Raw genomic sequence first — 12,541 nt, forward strand, 5'->3', positions numbered from 1 at the left:
CTCTCTCTCTCTCTCTCTCTCTCTCTCTCTCTCTCTCTCTCTCTCTCTCTCTCTCTCTCTCTCTCTCTCTCTCTCTCTCTCTCGCATTATACCGTATATGCATACACGGATGTTTTTCTGTGTGTGAGTTTGTGTGTACGATACCGTGTGTACGTATGCGTTTGTGCGTGTGTGTGTGTGTGTGTGGGTGTGTGTGTGTGTGTGTGTGCGTGTGCGAGAGAGAGAGAGAGAGAGAGAGAGAGAGAGAGAGAGAGAGAGAGAGAGAGAGCTCAGAATGGCTTAGGCCACAGACTCATACAAACCACGCAGGATGGGGGAAGAATAAAATCAAAACAAAACAAACACACACCTACAACATCCATGAAATAAATACGTGGTTAAAAAAAGAGAGAGAGAGAGACACACACACACACACACACACACACACAAACACACACACACACAGACCGACAGACATAGCCTACATATCCACAGACAGCCATGCAGACAATTATTATATACACACACTCACACGCACACACAAAGGGAAGTGTCTGCCGTTTGAACATGTAGTAGTGCTATCGACACGTAGCGCTATCGACACGTAGCGCTACAGTACATTGATTTTTAAAAAATAGTGATATCGACACGTAGTTCTATTGAGACGTAGTGATAATGGCATGTGTGCATTGTGGCAATAGCACTATACGTGCCGATAGCACTACTGTTTTGGGCAATTTGTGTCGATAGCACTACAGAAAATAGCGCAAACGATACGTAGCACAAATGACACGTAGCGCTAGCGGGACGCACCGGTTTACCGTGTGTGCTACTTTAAAGGCACAGTAAGCCTCCCGTAAACCATCACAGATACGGTCAGGCTTTTACACACAGTACAAACACCCTTTCATTTAAACTGACACTCACCGATTGAGGACATCATAGGTGCCCTCCGTAAAGAGCGAACAATTTTCAAAGAATTTATTTTTGCGTGGTTTATCTTACCCCTGAGCCATCGTGAACCCGTGTGATCCAGTTTCCCTTTTTCACAATGTAGTCGTCAGTTAGTAATTTGAATGCGACTATTTACAATAGCACGTTTTTATCGGCACGAAACAAACGGATGTACACAAGAACTCTAGCGATGGCTTTTGACTGTTGGAACGGCGATATGCACTGATAAACCGGCGTCGTCTGCTACGACCACAGAGTGGCTACGACCCTTGCGTGACCCTGCTTCCGGGCTTTTCTTTTTTCAAACTTTCACAACTTCGAATTTTACTGATCTTGTCTTGATGAAAAAAGAATTCTTTTATGATTAAAGAATGTTTGTGTAACAAGCTGTCAATTTATTATTTAGATTTTAAAAGTTAGGTCTAGCGCAAAAACGCACCGGCCACGGTCCAAAAACATTTTGATAATCATCGATTCACGGCTATCGCCAGTTTACATCGATAGAACGAGACCCGAAGGGAAGTAACTCATGTTTGACCTGAGTTCAGGATGGGTCCAAAAAGTGTTTGAGACAATCTGCAAAATTAATTCTTTAAAAATTGCTCGCTCTTTACGTAGAGCACCTAGGATGTTCCCGTTTGGTGAGCGTTCAAATGTAAGGGTGTTTGTACTGTGTGTAAAAGCCTGACAGTATCTGTGATGGTTTACGGGAGGCTTTACTGTCCGGTGTGACGTTTTCATCTTTCGCCGTGTTGATATTTCGCTTCTCGAATTGGTTGATCTAGTATAAACTCTACACTGAACAAAAAAACACCCTTCGATAGTACTGATGAGCGACCTTGTGTACCTTACATTCATGGGGCCAAATTTGTGCAACCAATTTGTTTTATTTAACTTAGAAATTTGATTCATCCTAAAATGTTTTCCTTCTTACTCAAGGGACGTAACCACTCAGTACACGTTTTCGAAGAATTCGATTTTGGGGGTGAAATCTATTAAATTTTACCACCAATTTTCTTCACATGCAAGAAACTGACATGATTTTCGTCCATAAATAATTTCACTTCTTAATTTTACCAGGAAACAACATTTCAGTCTTGAGTATATATGTCGAGGGGGAAATATGTACACAGGCGAAAGATGAAATCGTGACACCGGGCGTGAATTCCGGTATTCATAACAGCCGTCCAGCACCAAAACGAGGCGCCATTGCTGTTGAGGCGAAGTCCACGAAAATAAATTCTTTGAAAATTTCTCACGCTCGACAGAAAGCAGCCAGGATGTTCCCGTTGGATTGGATAAGATTTACAGTCCAGTGAGGTTCCCCTCATGGAAATTTGGGCTGCTTTCTCCCTGGGGAAAGCGAGCTGCCATACATACGGCGCTACCCATATTTTTTTTTTTTTTTCCTGCATGCGTGTATTCATGTTTCCCGTTCGGTGCACAGAATACATATAGAACAGAAGCGGCATTCACGTCTTCGGGATGTTCCGTGATTTTCCGGAAAACCTCGGGCCGCCATTTTCTTATGTTTGCACGGAGGCTTGTAAAAATGTCGCTCTCCAGAGAGAAGTCAGTCCGAGAGGACGGCATATAGAGAATACTACATGGCTTGCAGTGTCGTACCAGATTTACACGAGTTTATTTTTTTACATTTAGTCAAGTTTTGACTAAATGTTTTAACATAGAGGGGGAATCGAGACGAGGGTCGTGGTGTATGTGCGTGTGTGTGTGTGTGTGTGTGTGTGTGTGTGTGTGTGTGTCTGTCTGTCTGTGTGTGTGTGTGTGTAGAGCGATTCAGACTAAACTACTGGACTGATCTTTATGAAATTTTACATGAGAGTTCATGGGTATGATATCCCCGGACGTTTTATTATTTTTTGGGATAAATGTCTTTGATGACGTCATATCCGGCTTTTTGTAAAAGTTGAGGCGGCACTGTCACACCCTCATTTTTCAATTAAATTGATTGAAATTTTGGCCAAGCAATCTTCGGCAAAGGCCGGACTTTGGTATTGCATTTCAGCTTGGTGGCTTAAAAATTAATTAATGACTTTGGTCATTAAAAATCTGCAAATTGTAAAAAAATTTTTTTTTTTTATAAAATGATCCAAATTTACGTTCATCTTATTCTTCATCATTTTTTGATTCCAAAAACATATAAATATGCTATATTTGGATTAAAAACAAGCCCTGAAAATTTAAAAATATGAAAATTATGATTAAAATTAAATTTCCAAAATCGATTTAAAAACACTTTCATCTTATTCCTTGTCTGTTTCTGATTCCAAAAACATATAGATATGATATGTTTGGATTAAAAACACGCTCAGAAAGTTAAAACGAAGAGAGGCACAGAAAAGCATGCTATGGAACACAGCGATCCCACAACCGCGCTAAACAGGCTCGTCAGTTTCACTGCGTTTTGCACGAGCGGCGGACTACGGTCATTGTTAAAAAATGCAGTGCGTTCAGTTTCATTCTGTGAATTCCACAGCTTGACTAAATGTAGTAATTTCGCCTTACGCGACTTGTTTAAATATTGAACTGTTACCACACAGAAATTGTCACTCATCTGGGTCATTGTCTGACTCGTGTTTCCTCATAGAAATATCCAACAACAATATCCGATTCACATTATGCCTTACATCGTTCAACTTAATGTAAATCTAAATATAGGTCCCTGGTGCCACACATTCTAGGCGTGATGGAAAATTACCATGCACCTGCCGCCGGAGAAGACAGGCACAATGATGACCCCACTGTGACCCCAAAATGTGACGCGGGTCAACCAAACTAGGGTCACATCGGAACATTGTCAAACCCTTCAAGTGTTTTAAGTTTCAAAGCTCTAGCTTCACAAACGCCCGAGATAACGTCAATGTTGACTTATTATGAATCGCACGTGACCCCCTGTGACCCCAAAAGTTGACGAGGGTCAATCTAACTTATGTCAAGTTGGTATACGGTAGATTATCAATCCCTAGATATCTGCAAAGTATCAAAGCTCTAGATTAAAAAACATCCGAGATAACCTCAAAGTTAAATTTTTATGAAACGAACATGACCCCACGGTGACCCCAAAATTTGACGAGGGTCAACCAAACTTTGTAAGATCATCAAACTCTGACAGCTAGTGTACACAGTTTTAGAGGTCTCGCTTGAAAAACATCCGAGATAACCTCAACGTTAAGTTTTTGTGACACGAACATGACCCCGCTGTGACCCCAATATTTGACGAGGGGCAACCAAACTGGGGTCACTTTGTAAGATCATCAAACTCTGACAATGTACAAAGTTTCAGAGGTCTAGCTTGAAAAACTTCCAAGATAACCTCAACGTTAAGTTTAATTATGAAACGAACATGACCTTGCTGTGACCCCAATACTTGACGAGGATCAACCAAACTGGGGTCACTTTGTAAGATCATCAAACTCGGACAGTGTACAAAGTTTCAGAGGTCTAGCTTGAAAAACTTCCAAGATAACCTCAACGTTAAGTTTAATTATGAAACGAACATGACCCCGCTGTGACCTCAATACTTGACGAGGGGCAACCAAACTGGGGTCACTTTGTAAGATCATCAAACTCTGACAGTGTACAAAGTTTCAGAGGTCTAGCTTGAAAAACCTCCGAGATACCTCAACGTTAAATGTCAGTGTTTTGTCCACGGGGGGACGGCCGGCCGGCCGGCCGCCTGGCCGGCCGGTCGGCCGGCCAGGCCCGGGTGGACATACAACCGGACACATAAGATTCGTAATACTCACCAATTACTCAGGTGAGTCAAAAACCGGAAGGTTTAACCCCCTAAAGTCGACCAATAAATAACCTTTTCAGTGTAGTGAGTGGCTTATACCGAGACAGCTGCAAACACAACAACATGGCGGACGCTGTGACGGCCTTGAACCAACTTTTCGCCCTTGCGAAGAGGCGTTGCCGCTTCTGTTCTATATGTATTCTGTGGTTCGGTGAGCGTTCAAATGGAAGTATGCTTGTACTATATGTAGACGCTCGGGGAGCTCTGTGATGGTTTACGGGAGGCTTACTGTGCCTTTAATCAAAAGTCCAGAGCATTGTTCAAATTCAACGGCTTGAGTGGTTTCCAAAGTGTAAGAGAAAGGGGATCAATAAGGGGGAGGGATGGAGAGAGAGAGAGAGAGAGAGAGAGAGAGAGAGAAAGAGAGAGAGAGAGTAAGAGAGAGAGAGATGTTCAAAATGACAAAGGGTTTAAGGAACAATGCCTTCTCTTCCAACCTGTCCTCAGACAAATAAAAACATCTAATGCACTAAAAGAAAAAGAGTGTTTATGGATGTTTGTTCTCGTGTGTGTGTGTGTGTGGGTTTTTTCTGCCTCTACCTCTGTCATACTTTTACACTTGTACTTACATACTGATACAAGCACAAACCAACTTTTTCTCCAGCTGATGGGCTTTGAATCTTTATTACAGGTACAATCATACAATCAACTTATTCCGATCACAGATTTGTTGTAAGACAATTTGTTTATACACTGCCAAAAAATAGTAGTCAGCACATCTAAACAATGATTCTGTCTTAATTTTACATGTTTGATTCGGTCCCTGTATATACCGTACATGAACATGACAATGTACATGTAGATTTAGACAAAATATATTCCTGTTCTGTTTTTTGTCCATTGTACATAGTTTTTATATTTATTATTCTTCCTTTCTTTCTTTCTTTGGTGTTTAACGTCGTTTTTAACCATTCAAGGTTATATCGCGATGGGGAAAGGGGGGGGGGGGGGGGGGGGGGATGGGATAGGGAATAGGGGGGAGATGGGATAGAGCCACTTGTTAATTGTTTCTTGTTCACAAAAGCACTAATCAAAAAAATTGCTCCAGGGGCTTGCAACGTAGTACAATATATGACCTTACTGGGAGAATGCAAGTTTCCAGTACAAAGGACTTAACATTTCTTACATACTGCTTGACTAAAATCTTTACAAACATTGACTATATTCTGTACAAGAACCACTTAACAAGGGTAAAAAGAGAAACAGAACCGTTAGTCGCCTCTTACGACATGCTGGGTAGCATCGGGTAAATTCTTTCTCGTCCCAACCAATATGGGACTCCCCCTAACCCGCAGGGGGTATATTTATTATTATTTATTTAGCTTCTTGAAATTCTTTTAGTACATATATCTAATAAACTCTCTTTGTAAAATTGCAAAACTTTCGGGACTTACAAAAATTGATTAAATAAAGTCAAAATAAATAGCTTTGGGCAAAAATTTACAGGAGTACAAAAGTGGCGTAAACTGCCATATAATGTCACCAGTAACTAGAATAGTTCAAAAAGCAAAGCATGACTCATCTTTGAAATGAAATGCTGCTTCTGAACACATGTCAGGCCACAATGTAAATTTACAAATACAGCACACACACACACACACACACAAAAAGCAAACAAAAACAAAACAAATCACACTACAAAGCAATAGTGTGCACAGCAAGTTTTGCTTTTTTTTCCTGTTATTTTTTAGTCAATGAATGAATAAAAGACAATTTCAATCACACCTCACCTAGCCCCCGCCTTCATCCAAAGGTATTTACCCATTCCCACTACACGTACTAAAATTTCACTCCAGCCTTCGAATAGTTCATATATATCTATTTCGTTTCAGCCTTCAGAAAAAAAAAGATTGCACAGCAACCATTGCAAACAGGATCAATAAATGCACAACAACAAACTAAAAAGTGAGACAAAAAAGTGTGCAGCACATGTGTACATTCCACATATGAGCATCCCAAGCTATCGCCATCTTGAACTCCTAATCAGCAATCTCCCCTCCTCCCTCCCACGCAACAGCAATGCACACCATAAGTCAGCTGTATCCAATTCCCGACTTCATTCTCCTAAACCTACCTCCTCACACCTCTTTCACATACACACGCACACACACATAATATGCAACTTGACTAGGCAAGAACTTGACTTGGGAAGCAAGGGATGTCAGGATGGTACTTCCTCGTTTTGGCTGCATCGATCTTTAAGCTCTTGCTCCATAATGAACAGACTCTGCAACAAACAAATCAACCTGTTATTATAGGAATCCAGTTATCTTCAAGCTCTACTGCAATCATAGACACACACATATAATTACCACTATACCAATACAGTACAACAAAAGTAAACAATCTGCATTCAGTGATTATAGTCATGCACTTAAAAATATTTCAAACGAATTTCAAAATTTGAGCCTTGAGGCATTACAATACTGCCATGCTTTTGGTTCTGAAAACAACAGTATTATACTCTGCAGGAATTCTCAATTAATGCCTATAAACTCAAACTGAAGGAAAGTGGGCAAACTCCTCTGTAACTGTGACAAGTGATTCTTATCATTCTGAACAACACATTTTGACCGGGCCCAAAATGCTGTTCCGTCGAGGCGGCATTGTGTCAGGAATTACCCGCGCAGATAACCACTCATGGGCACACAATAACAATGTGTTGGATCTACCTTGCAGGGACACTTTATTTGTACACATGACTGCTACACAAACACAGCTTTTGTTACTAAATTGCAACATGAATCTCAGAGGAAGTTGTGGAAGTTGTGGTGTCAGACATTTTGGCCTCGACCGAACAAGACGTTTTTGCATTTAATTAAATAATGAACAATATTTTTTTTAAACTACTTGAACACAATTTGATCCTGTCATGAGCCTGGAACCAGAAATGCTTTCTTTATTTGGTGTTTAACGTCGTTTTCAACCATGAAGGTTATATCGCGGCGGGGAAAGGGGGGGAGATGGGATAGAGCCACTTGTTAATTGTTTCTTGTTCACAAAAGCACTAATCAAAAAATTGCTCCAGGGGCTTGCAACGTAGTACAATATATTACCTTACTGGAGAGAATGCAAGTTTCCAGTACAAAGGACTTAACATTTCTTACATACTGCTTGACTAAAATCTTTACAAACATTGACTATATTCTATACAAGAAACACTTAACAAGGGTAAAAGGAGAAACAGAATCTGTTAGTCGCCTCTTACGACATGCTGGGGAGCATCGGGTAAATTCTTCCCCCTAACCCGCGGGGGGACCAGAAATGCTTACAACAGTAGAAATGGTTGGTTATTGAGCGCGAGACTTGCAGTTTTACTTCCGTGTCTGTCAATTTGTCAATGCCTCGACCGAACATGGTTTTGGATGGTTACGTACTTTGCCGCTCCATATAAGGGAAACCAACACGTTTCTTTGAGCTTTTTGTCCCCTTATAGTTTTATCACACAATATTAGTATTATATTGCACATGAAGTTTTCAACGATTTTCTTTGAACTTTATTTTTCAATGACTATGTGATTATGTCACACTTTTGGACCACGACTCTGAGAATGACCCACCTACAATTTTCAGAACACATGATCATTGCATCTCTAAGGTTTGCAGAAGAATCATACTTGCTAAAATGTGAAAGCAGACTCACCCGTTTGACACCAGCATACAGAAACTGCCTGGCGAAGAGTTCTAGCACTCGGCCCATAGTGCCCAGCCCTTGCACCTCGATGCTTCCATGCTGCTCAAACTGGGTCCTGACACACACAATTCACAAACACCTGCATAAGACCTATAACAACCGTTCAGATTCTGAAGCCACCCAGAATTTTACCTCTCTCTCTCTCTCTCTCTAACTCTCTTTATTACGAACGTACATGTGTGCACAAGGTACAGGAACACAAGACATAGTCATAGACTGACTGTTCCATCTGCACGACTAAACACAACACCAGCACTACACAACACCCACACTATACCAACCCAGCCTAACTTTCACCCCTCCTAACAGTTACATCTTTTTTTTCAGGACAGACACACAAAAGCACAAACAAGTGCAGCTAGCTAACTAATAGTAATACCGTACTTTCCCGGTCATAAGGCGCGACCCCTGCGTCTTGTATAACGAAGCGTCTAATCCGTGTATGAAATACGAAAAAAATCAAAGAGACCGCCTGAGTACCAGTCAAACAACTTGTGATAATGCATGTTTCAGCTACTAGGTACTGCCCTGGCCAAGTTTCCTGAGCTCTCAAGCCACCCAGCTATCACAATGCCTGCCTTTGATCTGGCCGCACACACAGAGCACACATAATTATTTCCACTCTGTTAAACTCGGTCACTGACCGGTCACTGACCCGGTGCAGGACGTATTTCCTCTCTCAGATATGACAGGGGAACCACCTCTCATGGCAAAAACTGGGTCATTGACCCCTGGGAAGAAGGTCGTGTCTATAAACAAGGCCACCCAGCTATCACAATGTCTTTGATCTCGCCGCACACACAGAGTTCGACTCTGTTAAACTCGGTCACTGACCGGTCACTGACCCCGAAGCAGGAAGTGTTTCCTCTCTCAGATATGACAGGAACCACCTCTCATGGCAAAAACTGGGTCATTGACCCCTGGAAAGAAGGTCGTGTCTAGCCCCCTGCGTCCAATGGGTGACTGGATTACAATTTTTTTTAAAAAGAAGGGGGTGCGTCTTAGATAACGAAGCGCCTTGTCACCCGGGTACGTACTTCATGTACTAATTTTGAGGAAAATGCTTAAAAGTACATGTACTGGCATACCAGTTGGTGTTTTCAGGGTGGGGAAAAAAGTGAGACTCCTCCTTCATAGTGGCGTATTTCTCCCAGGTGACGTTGCGAGACTTGATGTGCAAACATCCCGAAATGGTGTTCAGCCATGTCTCCTCCTCCAGCACAATTGTCTTTTCGTTCAAGGCATTGATCTGAACAAAGAAAAAAATCCTTGAGGTCCTATGTACAGTGATGTCTGGGATGAAAGAACATACAGTGGAACCCCCCTTTTAAGACCCCCTCCTTTTTAAGACTTTGTTTTCTCAGACTTTCTGTTCTTAAACATGACCCCCCCTTTTAAGACTCCCTCCTTTTTAAGACCCGATTTTCCAAGATTTTTTGAGGTCTTAATTGGGGAGTTCCACTCTTTTCTTCCCTCAAAAATAGTGTCTCGATACATAGCAGGTGTTCTTTCATGACAGGTATAAACCTTACTCAAGTTTATAGACAAAGAGATAATAAACAACAGGTACCCATATTGGTGGGTGTCTTTTCAGAAGATGGTTAAATGCTGTGCATAGTTTTGCAAGTACATATGTACAAGCTGGGTAAAATATGATGTATGTAGACTGAGGTAAATAACAAAGACAGCCCCAGAGTGTGCTCCTCTTGGTTTATTTGCATTCCACAGGAAGATTTAGCAGTACCATTACATTTACACAGGACAAGGAGTGTTTCAAGGCATGCATGGGAAACAACTGTGGGCATGAAGTGTCCCCAAAAGTGACAGCCTTAATCTTTAACCTCCTAGTCTACCTTTCTCAGAAGCCGTGGCAGCACATTGTCACACACAGCAAGTCTTCGCCGATAGTCTGTGCCTTTGAGGAAATCTGTGAAAAGAGCATAAGATTAACAATCAAAAATAATTAGTCATTTATGTAGACATGTGTGCGACTCTTGTTTCTTGTGCAGAGACAGTTTGAGTTCTAAAGGATTTATGTAAGAGGACAGCTGCATTCACAGACACACGTGTACACCTGTGCAAGCACAAACGCACACACACACACACATACAGTATTATGCTATGTTGACTATAGTTATAAAACGTAATTTATTGATCCAATACTGAGTAACTGACTGATTTTTTTTGCTAGTGGCTACAATGTTCATCACATTTTGCTTTATGGCTCAGACTAGCCACGAAAGCGTATTATGTGTACACATTTAAATCCGGCTCAATACACTCAGACTCACACACACACAAATGTACAGGCAAACACACACACACACATGCCCCAGCATGTACACACACATACAAACGCATGCACACACACACTCACGCACAAACACACACATGCACTTACAGTACACAAATATTGTACACAAACATACTGAAATGCACACACACACACACACTCTAGTCTGATCAAATTTTCAAACAAAGCAATACAAAAAAGCGTTATACATATATTCCTCCTATAGTCATACGCTAGCTCGATTCTCATTTCATGCTGTGATGGACTGAAAATGTGGAAGAAAGAGTTCATATAAATTACCTATCTTGTGTTCCAGGACATCTATGCGTAGAACATGTTTTTCCCTCTCTGATGGGTACTGTTACAGAGATGAAAAACAAAGCGGTAGAAATGAGTGTGTGTGTGTGTGTTTGCATGGGTGTGCGTGGATGTGTGTCCGACAGAAATAAATTTACAAAGAGAGGGAGATCGAGACACACACTGACACAGAGTGAGAGAGATTGAGAAAGGCAGAGAGTATATATCATGCGTGTACATGTGTGTGTGCTTGCTCATGGTGTGTGTGTGTGTATGTTCGTGTGTGTGTGTTCGTGTGTGTGTGTTTGTGTGTGTGTGTGTATGTGCAACATGGAATACTAAATTCACTCACTATCAGTATACATACAGTATGAAGAAATTCTTGAAGAATGTTACGTCAACCGCCAGTCATGAGTCAAACGACTCGAATTTCGGAATTACTTTCCAACACAGGCGAAGGCTGCTGCATCTGCTGCTAAACCACTATCCACAAAACAGAAACAGCATCTGACAAATCAATCACAATACCTTTGTGAAGTGTGTCTGCACGACTAATTCAATGGGATGTTTGAAGACGTGTTTCACGTCAACAGAGACAACCATCCTTGTCTCCGAAGCGCTGAAACATGTGCCGAGTTAGTTTCGTAATCAAGAGTGAGCTATCAGAAACTGTACCCCAAGGAAATAATGTCTCATGTTTTTAACGAAGCTTTCCCTACGACATTGTATTTCAGATCGATGTAACACATACCTCCATTTCTTTCTATAGTCTACAATGACACTGTTACAACAACGTTTTGTCTCAGAGGGCTCCTTCAGGAGTCAAACATTAAAGTCGCTTCATTTGGGGGCATATTTTGGTAGGGTACAAAATTGACGCCAATAATCGCTCAAATTTTGTTGAGCAAAAATCGAACATTTGAGCGCTTATAAGGATAAGCCAAAATAAATGAAAATTAGAAGAAAAAAAACTGTAAACACCAAGTTCCAAATAAATGAAAATGGGAAAAGATAAAGAACCGAAATGGAGTGTGCAAACTGTGCAGTGTGAGGTGTACAGGATTATATCCATACAAATCTCCTCATATCTCACGGCTCCTCGGTAGTATAGTGGTCAGTATCCCCGCCTGTCACGCGGGAGACCGGGGTTCAATTCCCCGCCGGGGAGGGCAACTTTTTTTTCTCTCCGACGATTCTTTCTGCGTTTACAACTATAAAAGAACTTTCATTTTGTTCAGGGTCATTCTCAGAGTCAGGTCCAAAAGCGTGACATTATCACAGTCATTGAAAAATAAAGTTCAAAGAAAATCGTTGAAAACTTCATTGATTTTTTTTCTTCCGCATAGTAATACATAAAAATAATCATGCTTTTGTTTGGATTGCTATTTTGCGTCACATGGTCTACATTCAATTCATAGGTAGTGGTGCCTGCTATTGAAACAAATTCCTTGTGCCCAAAAATGGGGTTGACTAACAATTCTTTTCGTCTGCCCATTTGGGAGTGAAT

At 41.2% G+C, this 12,541-nt stretch overlaps 1 protein-coding gene and 1 non-coding gene across 2 annotated transcripts; one reads left to right on the plus strand and one right to left on the minus strand.

Moving 5' to 3' along the window:
• Positions 1 to 5,343: 5,343 nt before the first annotated feature.
• Positions 5,344 to 11,718, minus strand: LOC138962168 (PRELI domain-containing protein 2-like). The gene is made up of 6 exons (XM_070333893.1): positions 11,563 to 11,718; positions 11,038 to 11,095; positions 10,298 to 10,371; positions 9,533 to 9,693; positions 8,394 to 8,499; positions 5,344 to 6,977 (listed from the first exon to the last, which is right to left on the minus strand). Exons 1-6 carry the CDS (start codon positions 11,635 to 11,637, stop codon positions 6,912 to 6,914), a joined length of 540 nt encoding a protein of 179 aa, XP_070189994.1. The 5' UTR covers positions 11,638 to 11,718; the 3' UTR covers positions 5,344 to 6,911.
• Positions 11,719 to 12,130: 412 nt separating this feature from the next.
• On the plus strand, positions 12,131 to 12,202 carry Trnad-guc (transfer RNA aspartic acid (anticodon GUC)). Its single transcript has one exon. It is a non-coding gene; the product is annotated as a tRNA-Asp (tRNA).
• The last annotated feature ends 339 nt before the right edge of the window (positions 12,203 to 12,541 follow it).

Source organism: Littorina saxatilis, linkage group LG3 (genome assembly GCF_037325665.1).
Source record: "Littorina saxatilis isolate snail1 linkage group LG3, US_GU_Lsax_2.0, whole genome shotgun sequence".
Classification (NCBI taxonomy): domain Eukaryota; kingdom Metazoa; phylum Mollusca; class Gastropoda; order Littorinimorpha; family Littorinidae; genus Littorina; species Littorina saxatilis.